Raw genomic sequence first — 24085 nt, forward strand, 5'->3', positions numbered from 1 at the left:
ATTCTGCAAATATAAAAGAAACTAATGGGCGATATTTGTCCATTGACCCATGCAACTTCGTCGTATGTTGGACAAAACCGCATTCCTTGTTTTCAAGGCCAAGTTAGCCCCGAGTGTAACCAGTGCCACCTTATGAGAGCGTGTTCTGACATTGAATCAGAGTTTGAAGCTCCTTGCTTAATGTATACGATGTCCTTTTTTTTATAGCTTATGTCTTCCTTTTTTATAATTTGCCGATGCCACTGTATTGTGTCCAAGCTAAAGCGTTTAAGCTCAAGCTCGATATTATGCCATATTTAGTGAGAAGATATTCAAATATATTAGGAACTGGAGTTTGAACTAATGGAAAATTGATTATGACTTGCCAACTGTGTCGGTAATACTCGGAAGTAAAATAGTAATCAATCGGATTATTCAATGTTTCGAGTAGCGAACGGCTGGGTTACCGAGATGGTTAAACTCATCTTGCAATAGAGATAAATAGAGAGAGAGAGGAGGGGAAAAACATTTATCTAGTAAAAACTTGATTGTCGGTTTAATCACCATAGATTTATGAAATTTCGAAATGGATTATCAGTTCATACTGCAGTATAAATAATGGTTTTGAATAAATTGCTTTGATGTTTGATGTTTCAACTTAATCATTTAAAAATTTTTCATTGTTTGTAATTTCTAATTAATAAGTCATTGATTTTCGTTAAAATTAAAAAAAAAAACAAAAAACAAAATTACAATAAGAACATATTTGCTATTTGGATGTATTTTGACAGTTTGCAGTGCATATTTTCATAGTTTAGTAAAATATAAAAAAAAACTTAAATTTACCAAGTAATAAATCAACAAATAAATTCAATAATAATTTGATACTTTTTGCACTGTTATTAATATAATTAATGTAGTTTAATTCCAGTTGTCGAGTAAATTTGATTAGCTACATATACATGTAGTCAGTCTACAGTAAAACTCTGGATTCAAATCCGGAAGACTTAGAGAATTCGAACTTTTTAAAATATATTTTTTTTTTATCAATCTCATGCAAGATGATGTCATTCAAGTGCATATAATGAAAAATTCGTACTATATTAGTTTGAAGTAAAAACACTGTCATGATTTACTTGTTTTTTTTTCTTCCTCTCTCTTCAATTTGAATCCGGAAAATTGATTCCAATTTCTTCCTCTGAGAATCCGGAAAATTCTGAAATCCAGACCATCCCAATCCCCAATACGTCCGGATTTTCGAACCTTTACTGTATATCCTCCAAACTCAGGTAAATCAAACAGAATATCTGCGTCCAAGGTTATTTTTATATTGCAAAGAAATAATTTTATCCTATTCTCGAAACAGTACATTAATATTTCTCATGACTGATACAAGCAATAATAATTCTTATTTTAAAAAATTCATTTGAAAAATATTAAAAATAAGATAGATTAATGTGATCCATTTGACCAAATTATCTATAAATCTTATTTCTGTATGATTATATCATTAGAAGTAATGAAATACTGTATTTACAAATTTTTGGAAAGCAATATATTTCCTCAGCTTTTTCTATTATCCTTCATGGCTGTGTTCTGTTTTTATTCATAATTCATTAATTCTATAATAGAATGTTGCAACAACAACAATCCAGGTGTAACTAAATTATTATTTAGAACAACTATGAATAATTGTGCCAATTAATAACAACAGTGACAAGTTCATAACGATGATTCGATCCAGTGATTAAAAGCTACTTCAATTACTCTTCCTATATCTCTTACAATCTATGTAATATCAAGTTCGTATTAGGTTAGCGAGATTTAAGGACTCTCGCAAAAATCATTGTAATGCATTGATTTAAATAGAATAAAACTAAACTAAACGTTTTATTTAATGACTTTGTATTTATTTGCATTTACTTTGCAAACAAAATAGTTCATATATTTTTCTGCCTATATATTAGTATCTTTAAATATAAAATTTTAAAAATTTATTTGGTTCCAATTAATAAAATGTTTAATGATTTGGCTTAATTCAAAGAATTAGCCTAATATAAAGGAGTAGAGCCGGACAAAAATTAATTTGAATAAAACAAGTACTCTTAAAATTCTGTAATTTAAAGAAAAACAACAACCGTTCATAAGAAATGCGTTTCGTAATTTCGTTTCGTCCGATGGTTTTTTCATGTTTAATAATTTGAAGACAGAGTTCGCTCAAACAGAGATCACCATTTTAATTCCGTGTTTAAGACAATACAATTCGGCGACCGACCTTTCCTTAGAGGCTACTAGCCGCCAAAAAACGCTAAAAAAGTCTTTTTTAAAACAAATTTTCCAATTAAAAATATAATTGGGTCGTCGAATTGTATTGTCTTAAACACGGAATTAAAATGGTAATCTCTGTTTGAGCGGACTCTCTCTTCAAATTATTAAACAAGAAATGCGTTTATTAACGATGGGAAAAATAATGAATAATTTATAATTGGGCCTATACACTAAAGGTTTCAAATTCCTCTCAACTAATCATTTTCGAAATACGTTCATAAACTAAGTTCAACAAATTATATTTAAATTATTTTAAGTATAATTTGTAGAACAAATTATAAAAATTAATGATATATAATTTAAACTTAAAAATATTACAATTCTCATATTACCATCTATGATTTATTTATTTACAGGTAATTTATTTTATTATAATTGAAAGTAATAATTATTATTATTGTTTATTTAGTTAATTAATTAAAAATTATTTATTTAAAACCTATAAAATATTCTGCTTTTATTTTGTATTGATGATGTAATTTGCCTAGCATTGTGAGTTTCGAACACTGTAGGACAGGTACCACAATATCTAATTGATTAAATATATAGTCATATGATTCGAGCAACTTGATAAATTTAAAAGTACAAATTTTATCTATAAATTATTAAGCTACTACTGGTGAAAATTATATTTTTCCTTTTAATTATAATCCTTACTATACAATTCATTTTAAACTATTTTTAGAGAAAATAAAACACAGAAGAATAATCAAAAGTGGATTATTCTTATTGATTATTATTTTCAAAAAAAGCTGAAAAATTTCATTTTACTATGATCAAATTTTGTAACTAAACTGGAATTTCTCTCTTTTACATCTTAATCGAAAGTTTAAACGTTATCGATGAATAAAAAATAATTTATAATCATTCTCCAACAAGATGATTTTTTCCTAAGTTAAAAGTACTGTATTTGTATTATTTATATGTATCATACAAGTGCTTATGTGGAATATATCAATAAATTACAAAATTATGGCAATAAATTTTTTATATTTTGTTCTTTCTGCAGTTAATGACTAATTATTAATATGCATTTATCGAATTGAAGAATTTATAAAGAATAAGTTCTAAATCACCAATTTTATTATGTTAAATATAGTTTAAACATTTTAAATACACTATTAATAGTTTTAATATTAGCTATATATATTTTATTCTTCAAAAGAAATAACTTATTTTGCATTTTATTTATGCTAATAAACAAACGTAAACAGTTTTAAAAATTAACCTTTTCTCCATAAAAAGTACCAAATTTTAACAAGAATTTTCGAATAAAAAGATTTTTGCTAAAAAGATATTCAATTGTCAGTTTTGAGGTACATTTTAAAAATATTCAATATACCTAAAGATAATATTTAGCTTGATTTCGCTGCTAGGTTATATGTATTGTAGTAGCAAGTCGATAATCATATTTACTCGACAAATACTCGAATTAAATCTTTCACATATGAAATTATAATAAAATAATAACAATTCATATAATTTATTACAGTATATTATATGAATTATCAATATTTTACAATACCTAGATAAAACGACTGTAGAATCAATTGACTTTTGTTATTAGATACCAAGAATCAAAAATAATATAAATATATCTGTACTAGCTATATGTAAATAATTTTTATTTTTACAGTAGTGTTTTTAATTCTTTAAAAATAAAAAAGAAGTATATAAATTAATAACAAAATTCGTAAAATTTGACATCATTCCTATACTATTTCTTTTAGTACACATTTAGCTTTGTGTCCAATACGCTGTCATCAAATCAAATATTAAAAAATCAGCTGATTAAATGAAAACTTTAATATTTGATGACAGTAATAAGAACGATATTAAAATAATTAACAATGAAAATTATGATTTCAATTCCAATTCCAATCTTATTAAATAAAAATTATCATATCGTTAAGAATTTTTAAAATGCAATCTAAATTTATTTATTTATTATTACTAATAAAAAAAATCATCATTAGTTTGACGATTAATATAAAATTTTCCTTTTTATCTACCATTGAATATCTTCAAGTCATTATATATTTTATTAGGAAAGTATTTGAGAATATAAGTATGAATTTATGGTCTTTACGTAATGGCCTTTAAATTAAACATGATCTATTATTTCAAAAATACTGTTGTAACTTTCCTTTAATTTGAATATTGGGTGATGCTGGATGGCTGAGCCAGTCAGTTAAAGTGTTATCCTACTATTCTGGAAGATCCGGGATTCGAATGCAGCCCGGAAACAGGGAATTTTTCTTAGGTCTATCCCGGATACGTCGAGTTTCCTCCCTTATCACCTGGCCGTTCTTATTGTAGACCTGTCAACCCATGATGAGTGAGGGGGAGAAAAAGCTGCTTTAGTACCCACAGGGAGGAAAAAACTACTAAGCAAAACACGGACAAGATTCTTAAGATTTTTCTAGGATATTTTTAAGTTCTCCTTTTCTATAGACAATAATATCTGTCCGCATAAGACAGTTTATTAAACATTTCTTCGAGTGTAAACATATTCGAAAGATGGCTTGATTATTCAGTTAAATCTCGGCTTAAATCCGACAGTATATGCATAAAATGATCTAAGACCTACATTAATTTGTCAGTCCGCTCCAAAAATCTTTCATGAATTACTACTATTGTTAAAAGAGTGGAATTTGTTGTCTACGAAATCGATTAACAACTTTAACATTTCATGATGCTGATTATAGTTTCTTTTTTACCATAAGAAGTGAACATATTCTTCATTAAAATTGTATATACTGATGATGTCTGATATCTTAATTTGAAATTCCATACTGTTGATCATGATTTATTAAAATACTCGTAAGAACTTACTGTTATATTAATCGGTAACAATTCTAGGAAGCCGAAAACCATTCGTCCCTCAATAATACTTAAAATGGTACCGGTCCCAAAGTTAAAAGCTAAAAATTATTTTTATCCTTCAACTTTTGCGCCCATTGTTGTGTTTAACTGTAATATTTCGTAGTCTGAATTGGCATTTTTTCCTTTCTTTTACAGTTAAAACTCATCCATTTAAATGATCACAAGCGAAGAAAAAAATATTTTAATTCTCAACAGACGAATTTCTTTAATCTACTAAATTATCACTTTTGATACAAAAAGGTTTTATTAATAGTAATTTAATAATTCACATTGAAAATTAAAGGCATCATAAAATACACAAAGAATAAAATCTTACTATGAATAAGAAAAAAACAAAATCTAACTTTCAAAAACAGAACTCGAAATAGTATTATTAATAATAATAAAAAACTCTCTCTAACGAAAAGTGGAAATATCTTTGTTTTGTATCATTGCTATGCTATCACTCGTTTGAGAAATCAAATCTGAATAATCCAACAAAAATAGCTGCATAAATTTGCGATGAGAAATTTCCTTCAGAACAAAACAGGATTCTGACTATCCATATGAATAGCCAAGATTTTTCATAGAAAGTTGGAATTAGATTTTGTTTCTCATATAGCGAGAAATCCTATTTCGTGTCCGACGTAAAGTCTGCTCCACTTATTTTAAACGATACAAATGAATTTAGGCAAAGAAACTTAGAAACTTTAACATTGTTGTACTTCTTAAATTTGTCAAGTTAACAAATATTAGACTTATCATACAGGAAAGGTCTCGAAGAGTAAAATTAATCACTTTGAATTGTCTCCTTTGGATACATTTCGGGTCTGAACCCTTCTTCAGCAGCTTTATTTTAACATTGTTTAAACGTATAAAAAGCTACAGAAATTTCTGAAAGTGGTGCTCTTTCATAGCTATGCACTTTTGTGTATACATAATCATATTCAGACTGACCTTAATAAAATACTGATGTCGATAGCTAAACTAAAGGAAGGATTCTTCAGAAGCATCGATGCTTCTTTGAATATAGTTCTAAAACAAAGAAAATAAATATTCAAATTAAAGAAAAGCATTAGATGCTTTCCTTCAGTTTAAATATAGTTCAGGAATTGGTTTCTCTTTTAAATATCTCTTGTAAAATTTACCTTACTAATGTTTCATAAAAATTCCCTATAAAATTCACAGACTAATGTTTCATCATTTCAGATTTTAAGTGAACACCTTGTTTAATAATAGGTTAAATAATAGGTCACCGATAACGCAGAAAAGATTTCAATCCAAGATAAAACAATCCAAGATTTCAGCATAAATCGCAAAATGAATTATCTGCCTTTATAAATTTTAGATAATTCATAATTACTATAATTAGTTAATTTTGTCAGTGTTTATGGTAATATTTGAATAATTTCTTAAAATATACAGTTAGAATGTTTTATAAGCTACAAATTACACACACACACACAAAAGTAATAAATAAATAAATATTCAACGTCGGCTAGTGTTTTAGTAGATCTTAAAAATTCTGATATATATTCTTATCCAATAATGTAATGCAGCAATATTCACTGTTATATATACCTATCTTACGTATTTTTTTTCAATTCCAAACAAGTTCAAAAGGAACATTTTGCGTCATAATTTCGTTATCTCCTCTAAATAATTTTTACGGTTAAATAAAAAAAAAAACTTTTTAAAAAGGTCGTAACTTGAAAATACCAAGATGAGGTAAATTATCTCTTGCTATGTGCAGTAATTACGTTAGTTGGACAATAATATGTATTATTTTCCTAAAGATAATTTCTGATCTATGTTCAAACAATAGCTGTAGATTTTAGATTTTAAATAATCAGTTATTGTTCCATTAAGACCCACTAGTGGGAGAGTGGATAAAATCACTGAACATAGATAAATTCTGGAATACTCACTTTTGAATAGATCTGTCAACCATTGAAAAAATATATAATTGAAAATATGAATTGGGTCACGTCTGAATGAATTTTATTATATTGAATTACTTTAAATTGTTGCTTATTAAATGTAAAAACAAATATGTTTAATACTGTACAGTACTTTATATGCTGTATAGTTTCAGATATGTAATAATAATGTTTCAACAATGATTAAATTTTTTATCACTACATTTTTCTAAATTCTAAAGTAACAACTATTTTTGCGATTTATGAGGAACAAGTCAACATTTTTGATATAAAAATTCTTTTTTTATCAGATTGAAAAAACTACCATTCTGCAATCGAATCTCGGCAAGCAATATCCCACGAAATTTCTTCAGTGGTACGTTTCAAATATGTTAGGCCCCGTCTTTTATTATCCGGTTCATCCGCATTGTGGGCTTAGTCGAAAACCACGATGAATATGGGAAAAAGGTCCTCTTAGTACACAGCGCGAAAAACTTATCTGCTGCTCTGATGGCTCCCAGGTTCGAATCCAGGTTAGCTCAAAAATTTTCATAGATAGGTTAATCCGGATATGTCTCTTCTCCGTCTCATTATATTAATAGAAAAAGGTAGTCTTAGCGCCTATAGGGCGGAAAAACTGTTTTCGTCTCAATGCAGAATATATATTAAAATGTAATGAGTTTTCTGCAAAAAACAACTATTTTTCTTTTCTTTGTTTACTAGTCTTAACAGGACAAAATCTGCTTAAATATATGAAATACTTTGAATATTATAAAATAATAAATATTATTATCGAAAACTTTTTGTAATCATTCACGTCTGTAGAAATGAATTTCCTATAAACTTTTTTCTTTTCATTCCAATATTTCACTTAGAAATATGAAAAGAATGACATAATAAAAATCAATTATATCATTGGTTAATTTATTGAAAACTTTGGGCTAAACAAAATGTAATATACGTTCATACTGACAGAATGTTTTTACTTTATGCTTCCGATTCTTCTCTTCTGAGCAGAAAATTATTACAGTATCTTTAGTTAAAGAAAGATAAATATAATAGCGAGGTAAATTTTAAAATAATGAAAATATTGAATTTCTTTTTGACAATAAAGTAAAGTTTGACTTTAACCATTCAGATTACTTTCCATGCAAACTATTCATACAGCTTAAATCAATATTTTACAGAAAAAATAGTGTAAGAAAGTTTTGTCTTCATTTTATATATTATTTTTTGCACAGAAAATTACTGATCTGTTCTCAGGAATAGAATTTACGTTCATGGTCAGATTTAAAGATTTCTTCGACATTTAAACTGGATTAAAATGGGAAATTTTATTTCCTTATAACAAATTTTCATTTATTCAATTTTAAACATTGATTCATTTAATAGTTCAACTAAAACAATATTTCATGCAAATAGCTTTACTTACAATGAAATTATTGAGATTATTACACGCAGAAATCAAGAACGATACGCATTAATCTGTTTAAACTAATTTGAAAGAAGCAAACTATTCAAAGACGATAATCACATAAATCCACATTATTATTATGATTGTTATTTTAAAATATAGAAATGAATTAAATATTTAGATTTATGGAATACTAAAATAAAATTTAAATAAATAATAACAAATACATACACAATATGTAAATAAATACATAAAATTTTAGTATTGTATGGTAATAAAATACTAAAATTCATTTGATTATTATTTTATAAATAATTAGATAATTTTATAAAAACGAAAAATCTCTTAAATTCAGTTTCTCAACAATTAAACCGTATAAATTAATTTTTTTAAATATGCAAATTAATACAAAAATTCCATTTATTTGAAAATTAAGTAGCAATATGAAATTCACTTGTACACATATTTAACAGATATGTTAACAGATACAGCATCAAACCATTACTACAGTATTTCGACAAAGTTAATTTCATTTATTTCAATAAATAATCAATTATATAAACATCTTTACGCTAAAATAACTTTACACATTTCTTAGAGACATTCCGTCACACAGAAATTGATCGATTAATTAATTTTTTTCAATATGACTCCATTTCTATTTCTTGTATGATCAAATATGAAAATAAAGATAATAAACAGAAATGAATTTTTAAAACGATATCTGTAATATACTTCTGTAAAACCAATTTTCGATTTTATATTATAAAAATATTAACAATTCTTCGATACTTACATTAGTTATAATAAAAGAAACTATATTTAATGAAAATAATAAAGCTTAATGCATTCCTTTTATTCAAGCTTGAAGTGCAAATTTAATAATCGCGAATGATATCATTATAAGAGTCGGTTTATTACACATTTCTTTCTAGAGGAAAACGATCAATCGACATTACAGTTTAGAATTGACGAAATCGGTTCCAGGATGTCAAAAATTGTGCAATAAAGATCGCTATTATCTTCATTCATTAAATTATAAGGTCAGTCTATTGCTCAATATCTACTAAATTGATTTTGCTAATTTATATTATTAAATCATTTATTCTTCCTTAATTTTCAGTAAGTGATTTATAATGTAATATATGCACACTTATGTTCTAAAACACTTCAGTATAATACTAGTTTTCATAAAACATTTAAATGCCAATAAAACTAACTTCTAGTTATAATTATATGATTATTATTTTATAAATAATTAGATAATTTTATAAAAACGAAAACTCTCTTAAATTCAGTTCCTCCACAATTATATCGTATAAATTATTATTTTTTAAATATGCAATTAATATAAAAATTTTATTTATTTGAAAATTAAGTAACAATATGAAACTCACTTGTACATGTATTTTTACTTTTCCACATTTTGTCGTTTCAACCTCGAAATGCTGGAAATAATTGAAAAAAAAATTAATTTACAAAGACAGGAAAGTATTATATAATTTACATATATAATATACAGTACTGTACATATTTCTATGAATCTATGTTATATAAATCATAATTTTATTTGTTTAAGAAGAAGGTGATTATTTATTTTAATTAAAAATTTCATGTTATAATTTTTGCTTTTGTATCAAGACAAAAATCAACGTAATTAAAGAAGGGATTATTAGATTACACCTTCAACTTTACTGCTAACGATTCGAAATTATCATCAGATAGCTACGCAATAAATATGAAATTTTGATTATCTGAAATTTTATCTATTTTTAAATAACACAAACTACAATACCCAAAAATTGATAGAATATCTATTATTAATTTTAAAAGCCATTGTGACTGTTATCTTTACGTTTAAAAGATTACACGATTAAAGAATTCTTTCACAATCTAAACAAAATCCTAGTTTTTTAACGATAAGACTAAAGAATTGCTTCATAACCATCCTAAAGAACAATGTTATTATTTTAATCGGATACATAAAAATAACAATTATACAAAAAAAATCCAGATTCAATTGGAATAATAATTGTTATTTAAATTTTGTATTCAGTAAAAATAAACTTGATTAAATTAATTAATTATGATAAGTTAAAAATATCTCAAATTTTCTAGAAGTCTTCACATAATATGAATGTTATTACGGTAGAAACTTTCATTTCATATAGATAAAGTCATATAAAATGAACTCATTAACTACTAATTCAGAGTATTTTATGGTAATAAAATACTAAAATTCATGTATGCATGTATTCAAAAACATGTGAAACAATCAGAATTTGATCAAAGATTCAGTAAATCATATAGTGAATCCAATCTACTATATAAAGCTAAAAAAATGGGCAGTACTTTTCTTTCGGTCACAATATGCCAAAAACGGCCACTAGGGGCGCTCCTAACTATTATTTAAATTAATTTAAATTAACAGGTCTACATGGAGAGATCCAAGATGGCGTACAGGTTTTGGCGCGACGTTCGAATCGTAAGGAGATTCGAGTGCTAGACTTGTGCTTTTTGGTTTCTTTCATATTTTGGTTTTTGGGAGAGTGAAGATTTTGGTGGCCTTTCGACTGTTTGGTGTTTGCTCTTTCCCAGGCAGTGATTGCTTCCTGGTGGCTGGTGTCCCGAGTGGCGACTTCGGCATCGGAAAAGGATTTCCGGAATTAAAGTATTTCTCAGCTTTCTCCCAGGTAGGAGCGCGATTCACGGGTCTAATCCAGCGTGGACTGCTCCATGGCTTCGGAGGCGTCCTCGCCCCCGCGCATTCGCCTCCAGCCCCCAGAGTCAGGCTCGGGGAGCCCCGCTCCCTCGGGACTGCGGTTTTTGGCTCCTTTCGCGGAGGCGAATAAACTCCGCTCTATTCGGCCGTCCCTCCCATCGGACTTCTTGTTCACGATTTTCCTGGAGGGCCAGGGCCCCCTTCGTCGGTTACGTCCAGCTGAGCTACATGCCGCACTCCGGACGTGGTTCTCACGCCCGAAGCTCATCGAGGATGTTCGTTATTCCAGGAGTGGGCTTCTCCTGTTGAAAACAAGGGACTTCTCCACCGCCCAAACGGCTCTCGCTCTGACGTCTCTTGGGGATTTGCCGGTGCGGGGCAGGTTGGCCCTGGAATGCTCCCAGACGGCGTATCCCTTGAGAGGAGTGGATGTCTCGCTAACCGCGTCCGAGATTTACGAACTGCTCATGGAGGCCATGTTGCCTGTTGTCGAGGTGCGCCGCTTCACGCGGAAAGACATCGACCGGGCAGAGGTGACCCCTAGTACAATGGTTTACTTCTCCGTTGCCAGCGCGGACCCGATCGAGTCGGTGAAACTGTACTATCAGCGGTTTCACTGCGAGCGTTTCTATCCTAAGCCCAGATTCTGTGGGTGCTGCCTTACTTTCGGCCACGCTCCGGCTTCTTGCCGTGGGCGCCGTCGTTGCCTAAACTGCAGGGAGGACCACGACCCCGCGGGGTGCTCGCGCCCGGCAGAGAAGTGCGTTCGCTGCGGGGCCCTCACCAGGCGGACTCATCCAACTGCCCGGCATACCTTTCGGAAGCGTGGCTACTCAAATTGAGTGTTATCCACCGCTGCTCACATGCGGAGGCTAAGCGTCTCCGGCCTGCGGAGCAATCATCCTATGCCCAGGTGGTGGCAAAGCCTAAACCCCTCCAGGTTCTGGAGGCCAAGAGTGGTCCCGGCAGTAGGGTAGAGACTATCCGTCAGGCCGACCCAGCACGGGGCCCGGACCACCAATCCTTGACCCGGTGAATCGCCCGGCTGGAAGCGGCTATTGACTCGCTACGGGCAGAACTCCGACAAATTAGATCAGAATTTCGGTCTACCCCTCCCACTAGGGAATCGGAACTCCTTCTCCCCGAGGACGACTCGCTGCAACCCCAGCAATTACCTACCCCCAGGCTCAAAAACGTCCGCCGCAGCGGGAAAAACGCCCAACGCTCTCTGGCCTGCCTAGAAAGAAAAAAGGGAATAAACAGAGGAAGGCGGCCCCAAAGGCAACATCCGATTCAGACAGGCCAGCATCAGACATGGACCTTTCCTTCCTGCCTGCCCCAACACGGACGGTATCGTTGGAAGACTTTGGCGCTGCCAACCCGGCGGAAAAGGTAAAACTTCGTCACCGTCAGTCAGCGCAATCGACACATAATGCCTAGTCCAGCCCAATTCAATTCGGCCCTTCGCATCGTTCACTGGAACGCCCAAGGCCTACGCGCAAAGAAGGACCTTCTTTTGGCGGAACCATGGCTCCGCGGGGTAGACGTCCTCTTAATTCAGGAGACGTGGCTTGTCCCGTCAGTCTCCTTTTCCCTCCCTGGGTTCACCATTTTCCGGTGTGACCGACCCAATTCCCACGGTGGCGGTCTTTTAGCGGCGATGGCGATGGCCATACCCGCGTGCCTCCTTCCGGTCGGCCCGGGAATCGCGGGCCTAGAGATCCAGGAGCTCAGGTTCTTTCTCCCGGGGGCCCTTTTTCCCTCGTGAACGTCTACGCCCCTCAAGGCGTTCAGCCGAACATGGACCTAGACACCATGCTTCGGGACGGCTTTTGCCCTCGGATCATCTGCAGCGATTGGAACGCGCACCATCCTTACTGGGACGATGGCTGCACCCGCCCCGATATGGCAGGATGCGCGCTCTTCGATTGGTTTTCCACGGCAGACCTTTGTTGCCTGAACTCGGGGGTTCCTACCCGGTTCAGTGCCTCTAGCGCTTCAGCACTCGACTTATCATTTTGCTCTCCAGACTTGCTCGGCTCGACTACTTGGGACGTCCTCTCAGACACTCTATCAAGCGATCATGCCCCAGTCTCTCTAACCATTACCACTCTAGCACACCGGCAGGGGCCTCAGGTACGTTTTCGCAGTAGTACTGACTGGTCCGGCTTCCCCACCCGGTTTGAGAACTCCATCTCATCACTGGCCCACCACCCCCCTTCGTACTCCCAGTTCGCCGGCCTGCTTCGGAAGGCTGTGGAGGACTGTTCGGTGTGGCGCGCCCCTCCTCCCCTGGGTCCTCACCTTGGTGGACTCCGGCGTGTAGCCTCCTTCGGGCTAAGAAACGAAGGGCATTTCGTAAAGCCTGCCAATCTGCCTCCTTGGCCCTTTGGACCCGCTACAAACGTCTCAGTGCCCTGCTCCGCCGGCAGTCTCAACAAGCGCGTCGGGAGTGGTGGGGCCGACTCTGCTCCTCCCCTCCTTCTCCGTCCACGATCTATAGGATTTTTCGCCGCCTCCGCACGCTTGCGGACGCGCCAACGTCTCACCTCATTTTGTGGACGACGGAAGAGATCACTTCGCCAGCCCAGCAAGTAGAGGCGCTGGCCGCCTACTTTGGTTGGAACCGCCCATCGGGCGCGTTCGCCCCAATCACAGTGTACCACAACGACCAGCTAACCCTAGAGGACGGCCCGTTCCGTCCAGCAGAGTTGCTTCGGGCCCTTCGCCCAACCACTCCGGGCCCGGACTGCATTCAGGCCCAGGCCATTCGTGCATTCCGCCATTGGTGCTACGCCCAATGGCGGAATTTGGCGCCCCGCTCCTGGAGGGGGCTCTGCCCTCCAGCATTAGCCGTATGGAGCGCCCATTACAGGAGGCCCTTCGTACCGCGCTGGGGTCCCCAAATCGACCCCCCTGATCTCCCTCTACACGGAAACAGGGTATATTCCGCTTCAGCTTCGCCGCCGTAGAGCGATAGCGCATGCGGTAACCCACTTATCTCGGGGTCCATCAAGCCCTCTGTTTCACCTTTTCCAGGCGGCTCCCAGTCTCCTTACGTCGACCAGGTCTTCACCCATTTCGCTAACGAGAGTCTCCCGGTCGCCAGCCTTTACCGCCAGAATTTCCACCCCCTGTGTGCAGATCCACCCAAGGTCCACCTCAATGAGTGGTCCGCAGCGGGTGCGGACCACGCCGAGGGCTTGAAAAGCCGTTACTCCGAGCTTCACGCTAAACTATGGTACGACAGGTACTGCATCAGTACCGATGCATCGAAAACTACTCTCAGGACTCAGTTCGGCATCGTCATCCCGAACGATGGTATCCGGGAGACTTGGCGCCTCCACGACGCCTGCAGCGTTTTTACGGCAGAAGCAATCGGGATTCAGCGAGCGTTGATGATCGCCTCCCAATATAATCGTCCAACTGTAATCTTTTCAGACAGCCGCTCAGTTCTGCAGGCAATCGCGAACGTCTCTTTCTCTTTGACGGCCATCATCTCTGATATCGCATCTATGATCAGCAGGTTCCATAGAGGTCCCAGACGAGGCCCCCCTGGACCTCGTCTGGATCCCAGGACATTCGGGCATTCAGATTAACGAAGCGGCCGATAGGGCAGCCAGTCACGCCGATCTTACTGGCTCCTGGCGCCGCTCCCTGACCCCGAGAGAACTTCAACGGCTCAACAGGGACAAGATCGTGCTCGCCCTCACCGACAATTGGTCGGCAGCTCTCCGGCACAAGGGAGGATCACCTCCGGCCGTTCTCCCCTTGGCCCTACCATCTGGCCTCCTCGCGCCGTGCGGAATCGCTTTTGGCGAGGCTACATACAAATACGGCGCCTCTTCAATCTTTTCTTTTTTCACGTTACCTTAGCCGCTCACCGGACTGCCAGCACTGCGGGCAGGAGGAATCCCCCGACCACTTTTGGCTAGTGTGTCCGGCGTACGACGAGGCCCGTCGGGAGTTGGGCCAAGCCCTCTCTTTGGACCTGCACCAGATTCATCACCTCAGCCAACTTTACTGGCCACACGCGGGCATAGACCCGCGCCACCACATCTCAGCCCTTGAGTGGTACATATATAAGACCGGCCGCTTCGCCTAGCCACCAGGCGGCGCATCGAAAGAAAAGCCAACAATGGCCACACCTTCCAGTATAAACCCGCGAACAAGAACAAGAACATTTAAATTAACAATATAAATTATTTTATATTTATTTTATATTTTTACAGTATAATATTCATTATATTATTATTTTTATTTGTAATTTAGTATGCCCCGATTCCTTCATCGAGCCTTTTAACTTGTTTCATATAAAATTAAGAAAGTGACGTTATGATTGAATTTGAAAGAAACAAAAAAATGCAAGTAAAACCTGCGTGAACCGGAATAGCACGACACAGAATAATTTTCCTGTTTGGCAGGTTTCTGTTTGAACAGGTTTTAGTACGTTTTACTTTAGGTGAAAACTATACTAGATAAATGCCACACAATTATTTTCCTTTTATTATAGTAAAATCACTATTATATACGTAAAAATTTTTATTGCTAAACTTAATCTAAATTCGAAGTATTCGAATGCAAGAATTTAAACTATTCGATTGCAATAAAGTTGTCCTTGTTCCCAAGAACTTGTGCTAAGTATTCGAATACTTCTAGGATGCGATCCTTATTAGTTCAAATAACAGCGAACAAACAAATTGAAGTTCCAAAAGCTAGTGTGCTGACCTACCGTCAAAAATTCGAATCACATTACAGTAATACAGAGACCAAATTATTTTTTCACTTCAGGAATTTCAATACTAAGTAACCGTTTATCCCAATCTCTGTAATTAAAATGTTAATCAACTTATTTTGAAATGCTCGGTACTAGTTACAAACTTTTCCGCTCAGGCAAATGGACAGCACCATATTACCTTTTTCTCATTGTTTTTACGAATTATTGTATTCTCGTATACTTATTCGATTCTTGATGGTTGGTTGGTTGGTTAAAGTTTATTGGCACAAGGGCCACATAGGCCAAGCTGCGCCACAACTTATGGTATATATATGTACATAAATAACAATAAAAATGAACAAAACAAAAAACAAAAACAAAAATATACAACAGTTAAACTGTGTATAACAACAAGATGTATATGGATATAAATAAATAAATAATTAAATTTCTTTATAAATATTTATAACTTTTAGAAAGTTCAATAATTTATCAACATTTGGCCTCTGGCCCAAAATCTCGTTAAAACTTGCATTTCCAAAATGCTGCCTACGAATCCGTTCAGAGGCGATGCAATTGCTCAGTATGTGCTTAACACTTACATTACAGTTGCAATACTGACATACAGGCTGGTCATCACCCTTCAAAAGGTATTGATGAGTCAGTCTTGAACGATCTCGATTCTGCCCCTAGTTAATTCCAACAAAGACATAGATTAATATTAACAAAGATCTTGTGTCGGTATGCCCCTTATCATGTGACCTGCGTTTCTTTAACAAAGCTCGAAATCGTCCTCCGAATAAAATTTGTCACGCTTTGCGATAATGGTTATATCCGAAACGATATTACTTATTTCGTCTACAAGTGGAATTTTAATTTTCTGTCCCAGCCAAGTTACATTACGTTCTTTGTATCTAAAAATCTGTTTCTGCATTGGACAAGTTTCCAATTAATTATCATAGAAAATCGCTGCGTTCCGAATAATTTTTCCGTTTAGAAAGGTTTCCATTTTATGCAGATATCATTTTGAACTAGTTTTACCATATTTGTTTAATAGTTATTACATATTAAAAGAAAAATATCTTTGTTGAAAAGTCAATTCAAACTAATTAAACTGTATAAATAAATTTTGAACACAAACAAGCAATTATTGCGACATCGTCACAATGCCGAACCGTCCGATGAAATTTTTAATCATATTTTAAATAATTTTTTAATTTAAAATATATGCTCTCCACCTCAAATTAGTAGTGTCTTGCCCCTGTACATCATACTTTTCCGTTAGTAACAGAGTCGTGCCGATCATCTAACTCCTTTCTCGGAATTTTTTTTAACGTGACTTGCGGTTTGTACCGGAAGTTCGCATGTAGTTAAACGGGGCCTCTTGCCCCTAATCTTTATATCTGGTCTTGGATTTCATATAACTCCGTTCTCGAAATTAACGAGCGACAGACAAACGACAGTGGAAATTCATAGGTCTACAATTTTTTCAAATTACAGCCCAATAAACTCCTATAAGTAAAAATATCAATAAATACAGTAAATGCAAAGATGTAATGTCTATCTCATTTTTATCTAATTATATTCTGAAATGAACATACTAATTTCTATTCTAATCTCAATGATCAGATCCAGGTAAACACTTGTCTCAATCTGTTACAAATGAAAATAGTTGTGCTACCTACATTTACATTAATTTTATAAAGACTGATATAGATTATACAGATTTTCAATGAAAGTGAAAAGGTTTTCTCCACTCCAAAATTTTCAATACGGAAAATATTACGCCCATTTTATTTTTGTATTTTGGATTGTTTTTACTTTTCCGATTATGTTATATGTAGCAGAGGGAAAGTATGGCAAACGGTCAAAAATGACCCCCCATAAATTTTACATTTTTGAACTTGGGACCTTGAAATGTCGAGAAATGAAAAGAAAAAAATAAAAATAATAATAAAATAAAATAAAAATAAAATTCGGTATTTTTTCTCTATGCATGGATGTTAGCATGTGTGTGGCGGTTGCGATTTTGTTTACCCTGTTTGAAGCTTAATAATTCCTGTGCTTTTTTGTCGAAAATTTCTGAAATTTTACAGGCAGGTTTGTGTATTAGAGAATTGATGCTATTAAATTTTGGTGGATAATAAGGATGCCATTAAATTTAAGAGGGTGGGGAGATGAGGAGGGTCGTGTGCATATCACGAGTAGGGTTAGATTTAATGACGAGTAAAATCGTCATTAGCATTTACAATTTTTTTTTTATAAAACCTATCTCTACCTTCAAAATTAAGCTGTTTGCCATTTCATAATAATTAAAAATATAAAGACTTTTTAAATAAAATGTCAACAAATGGCGCCACGCGCAATTTTAAATGTTGCTGGGAAAGTTTAGCAACTCGTTGCTGGCTGTTTTATAAATGCATTTCTGTTACAACTAGAAAAAATTATTTATATATTCTCTACAATAATAGCATTTTAATTCAATAATAAAAAATAAATCCGTAAACATTATTTTAGACACGATGTCTAATATATTAATAACTATAAGATTTTTAAAATAATCTTAAAATTATTAAAATTACGAAAAAATATTAATCCAAGTTTTAACTATTTAATATATATTAATTATTATTTTTTTTAATTTATTCTGACTTAATGGATGTAAAAACTGCTTGATATTTATTGCTATGGTAGTCTATTTAATCATGATTTATTATTCCAAACTGATGATTTATCTAGTTTAGAACTGCTGTGAGGAATCAGATTCAAAAGATCACGCAGAGTAAACATAATTTTTAAATATTTAAATTAGATCAACCAGAAAAATTCGATTAAGAATAGTTTAGTCATATGGTATTATTAATTCAACAATTATTGTTAAAGAAAAGATAATTATTGCTATTATGAAAATCGGATTATACAAAAATAAATTCTCTTAGAATGGATAGTTATTTTGGCATGTAGTTTAGTAATTTTCTTCCAAAACTACTTTTACATATAAAGGTTTAAATTTTAAATAACCAATGTTTTATTTTTAAAATCTTTGTTTTAAAATGAAAAACATTTTTATTGCTTTTGAATAAATTCTGCTGTAAATCTTACTTAATAATTAAATTTTATAAAACTCTTATAATTTGTTTAAATTTATTATTACAAAAATTATGTATTGAAAACAAACACAACAATAATAAATAATTTAAACTTGAAATTGCTTATATTTAACATTTTAAACAGATTGCATTAAATTTTACTATTATCATAAATAATTGTGAATGTAGAGAAGTTTAGATATGAAAATCTTTAAAAATCTGCTGCTTTAAAATTTTATATACACAATCTTTGTGATTTTACTTATCATGAAGCTGAATAGTAAAAAATTTCTGATTTGGTTTGATATTCGATTACAAAACCTGGGTATTTTCTTAAATAAAAACTTATATTACTTTAAGTATTTCGTATTTTTGGTTAAAATGCAAAAAGTCTTTACGATTTAAAAATTTAATGAGATAAACACTAACACTAAAAAGCAGTGTTCTGAAAATTTTCAGTAAAATTTATTTTTCTATCTTCGAGTTGAACGTGAAAATTTTTGAACATGAGATGGAGCAACTCCAAATTTTCATCAGAAGGGTTGAATGAAATATGTAATGGTATCTCGTGAAATCTTATAGGCAACGATCAGTGTCAGATATGCTCATTATAAAAAGACTTACTGTACTTCGTAAGACTGTCAACTATAGTATATGAAGATACAAAATGTCACTCCAATCCAAACTATAGTAGAGTCTCTATAATCCGTCACTCGCCAGTCCGACAAGTCCAGTAACTCAACAGTCCGCAGGGTGGTGCACATGTAATTTTCGGTTACCACTTATCGATATATGCGACAGAAAGAGATTGGAAAGTACGTGTATACTGTAAGTTGTTAAATGTTTGTTGCACACGCGGTTGGCAAAACAGTTACAGCCATGATTAATACGATAAACTAATAGACTGCAATAGGCTGAAAACATTAGTTATTAAAAATATTCTCTCAGTAAATGCATAAGTGTGTCGTAAATTTGTAATTTATCTCTGCTGAGCATGTCCGAACTGATAAACTAATCTGTGAACCAAGTGTAATTTTTACTGTACAGTATATATGGTACATTCCAAATTCAGTAATCTGACATGCCGGATTACAGAGGCTCTACTATATATATGAAACATTAGAAGGTAATAGATTAACTCGAGACATCGGTCTATTGCAGGCTATATGACTGATAATTATGCCTATTATGGGCAGACCTTACCTATAATGAGATCAACCAAAGAGAATAAAAAATGTGGAACGACGGTTTGATTCGAATTGCACATGATAAATTATGACTGGACCCAACGTAGCCAGGACTATAGACTTAGAGAATAAGAGAATCTCTTACGTGACCCATTTGTAACATATAGACTACATTAGGCCTATATAATAAGATGAAATTTCGTTACTATTACAGCCATCTTGATACTGAAGGTGGTTATAATAGTAGCAAAACAAAACGGATAGTTTTGTATATAAAAGTATTTTTTGTTATGTATTTTTTGTTATGTATATAAGATATGTGTAACAAAAAAAGGAACAATATATATTCTAATGTAGAATGTTAAAGTGAATTATTTGCACTATTTGGATTATATCGTATAAACTTATAAATGCTTATAAATTAATTTTTTCATATTTATCATGCACGCATATAGTTATATATTTTTTGTTTCTGAATATTTCACATAGTGAATTTTTATCATTTATGCAGTTTTATAAAAAGTATTTGACAATTTTTCTGTATATTTATGCATATTGTTAAATAGATCTCGAATAATTAGTAATTGTTCTTATTAGGTTAACTTACAATGGCCATGTTAGTAAAGGAAGTGATAATTAATTGAATTAGATAATTACGTATGCACAAGTATAAAGCATTAAGTTGAATAAGTCTTGTTCGTTTCATTATAATTTATAAATAATCGATTACTCTAATATTGTTATAAACTAAAAGATATGATAATAATAAACTTGTAAAGATAATAATAATAATTTAGCAAATTTAAATATGATACATGAATTTTCATCATCTTGTTATTTTATAAAATGATGAAATACAGAGCAATTGTAATTATGATGTCAATAAAGTAGTACGTTTCTGCATAGTTCTGCAACAATTTAATTTAACATATTGCAACGCGTAGTTTTGGTATATAATTCTCACTGAAGATGTAGGGTTACTTCCAAAAAGTTTATCATAACTGTTTCCCTATTACATAAAATTCTAATTTCGGAAAGGATCAGAAGTGTAAATATTAAGTTCGCTTTAAGGAGAGATGAGAATAAAAAGATTAACTAATTAGCATTCGTTTTACATAAGTAAGTGAATATTTATTACTTAGGAAAAAATTTTTGGTTAATTTATAATCGATTATTGAGAGTGGATGTTGATCAGAAATTCTCAACTCTTATTAATAACTTGAAACTTAATTAAGGAATTTACTAATATCATGCTAAGAGAAAAATTACAATTTTGCAAAATATAAACAAATTGAAAATACAAATCTTAAACGCTAACAAACAATACTTTTCCAGACAGTACGATTAATTAGTTACAAATACTTTTCCAGACGGTACAATTAATAAGTTAAAATCAATGAATTAACTCAGATTTAATTGTAAGAAAATACAAAATTAGTTTACATTAAAATATATATTCTGTTATGAGAATATTTAGTTAAAAGAAAATATAATCAATCATACGCTATCATTTAAAGCAAAAGATTTTTTATTCTATATGGCGACGTCCCTTACACAAATGATGCATCACCAAATAATTATGTAAAATAATTCCCAGTAAAATAAACCAAAACATTAACCGATTATTACAATATTAAAATATATCATTGATAATAACTGTAAAATATAAGAAGACAATACTATAAAAGCAAAAATAAAATGCATAACAGTGAAATTGGTGTATAAAAATAAATGATAAAAATAATAAAAGTAAAAATTTATACTATATAAAAAAGTATTGTATAAACGTTTTGGTTTTAACAGAGAAATTTACATTTTCTAAAATCTAAATACAAGAGAGTCTAAAATTTATATATATATATATATATATATATATATATATATTCATTTTATAGTTAATATATATATGTATATATATAAGTAAAAAAAAAAAATAAACCAGCAACTAAGTTGCTCAACTTTTCTGGCAACATTTAAAATTTTGGTGGCGCCATCTTTTATCATTTTATTTTAAAAAAACTATATTTTTAACTATTATAAAAACGGCAAAAAGCTTAATTTTGAGGGTAGAAATGAGTTTTATAGAATTGTAAAATGCTAATAACGAATAAAATCATCATTAAGTCCAACCCTACTGGAGATACACAAAACCCCTATTATCTCCCCGCACCCTCGACCTTTAAATTGAATAGCATCGATCTGCAAAATTTCAGGAATCGATCTGCAAAATTTCAAACCACCCTGCAAAATTTCAGGAATTTTCAACAAAAACACAGAAGTTATTAAGCTTTCAAAGAGAGTGAACAAAATCGTGCCCCTCCCACACACACAAAAATTATCCCCGAATATTTTTGTATTTCTCGACGTTTCAAGGTGTCCTAAGTCCAAAAATGTAAAAATCTGGGAAGTCACTTTTTGCTTGATCCATACTTTCCCTCTGTTATAACAGCAGGGAAAGTAAAATACATTGTTCTGTCTAATCTGTTAAGTATAACAAACTACGTGAAAATTTATGCAACAGGATTTAAATATTTTTTGAATAATTTTCTAAATCAAATATTTTACATTGCTTTAAATATTAAAATATAGTAGAATCCAGATTACCCGAATTAGTGTAAACAAATGGCAGGTAACTCGAATAACCGAAAACTCTGATAATACAGATGGCCAAAATCATTTCAAATTAAAAATTACGAACGTAAAAGATTTATACGGTATATCACTTTTACGCTCTTAACACATTAGCGGATTTAATCAGGGCCAGAGGAATGCACTAAGCAGCCTACTCAAGGCATAGGGACACTTTATGCCAAGGGCGCCAATGACGGCATCTCTGACTAAAAGAGAATTTAATTTTCACTAAGCAGTTCTTTTATGTTTAGTTTATTTAAATTATACATCTTTTTAATTACAGTTACAAATAACTAATAATGCTGAATATTATTATAATTATTATAATACCGAACATTATAATAACGATAATTGGTGCAATATAAATTTTTGCATAAGGGCGCCAAGCACCCTAGCCCCGACTCTGGTATTAATGGTATATAGAAAAACACGAATATTCGAAAAGGTTAAAAAAACTAAAACGTATAGTGTTGCATAATGCAGTACTACAAAGCAAACTCTATATTTAACTATTTTTTATCACTACGTCATCTGTCGATTGTAGCGTCGCGAAACCAGATCATATACGCTAGATTTCGAGTAAATTAATTTACAAGTAAACAAAGTAATTATTGAACAATAAATAGTGTAATGCAAAGTTTAAATTCACATGCTTGACTTATCCAAAACAAAACAAGAGAGTTTCTGTATTAACCAAAAACCTCTAATCGCATCATGTTCGGATAATCGAGGTTTCTACTGTATAAGAACAATAATCTTTACGAAATTTATTATACAGCTTATTCGTATAGTAATAGTGTTAAGAATTAAAATGTGTATTATTATAGTTACTTTTTAATATGAATGATTTGTCTCACATTGAAGGTAAATGATAAAAGTCAGCAAACAAATCATTTTGTAATACATGTTATCATTTTAAACTTTCTTTTATGAATTAGCGTAAGAAAAGTGTATTCACTTACAGGTTCGCCTCGGATAATGCGGAACATCGGATAATTGGAGTTCTATTGTATTTAGAAATTTATGCAGTACTAGAATCTTCACATAATATAATCATTTAATACAGATTCCGATGAAAATACAAAGACAACGTCATTAAAAATATTTCAAATTATTTAAAATCACAATAGTATTCTTATCTAACAAGAGTTATTCAAGAGTTTTGGTGACTGCAATTAAGTTAACCCAAATAAACATCCTCAAATCAAATTCATAACTTTAGATTTTGCACGAC

The 24085-nt window shown here is 32.7% G+C and overlaps 1 protein-coding gene across 2 annotated transcripts in view; it reads right to left on the bottom strand.

Annotated features, from left to right (window-relative positions):
- Positions 1–24085, bottom strand: part of LOC136981793 (uncharacterized protein ZK1073.1-like) — a 96282-nt gene that overhangs the window by 49283 nt on the left and 22914 nt on the right. For both annotated transcript variants that reach the window (XM_067278170.1, XM_067278177.1), the window contains exon 2: positions 9903–9953. In XM_067278170.1, coding sequence (XP_067134271.1) covers positions 9903–9953 — 51 coding nt within the window. The remainder of the gene's footprint in view (positions 1–9902; positions 9954–24085) is intronic.

This window comes from Centruroides vittatus, unplaced genomic scaffold, assembly GCF_030686945.1.
Source record: "Centruroides vittatus isolate TY-2023 unplaced genomic scaffold, ASM3068694v2 contig_1168, whole genome shotgun sequence".
NCBI classification, from domain to species: Eukaryota; Metazoa; Arthropoda; class Arachnida; order Scorpiones; family Buthidae; genus Centruroides; species Centruroides vittatus.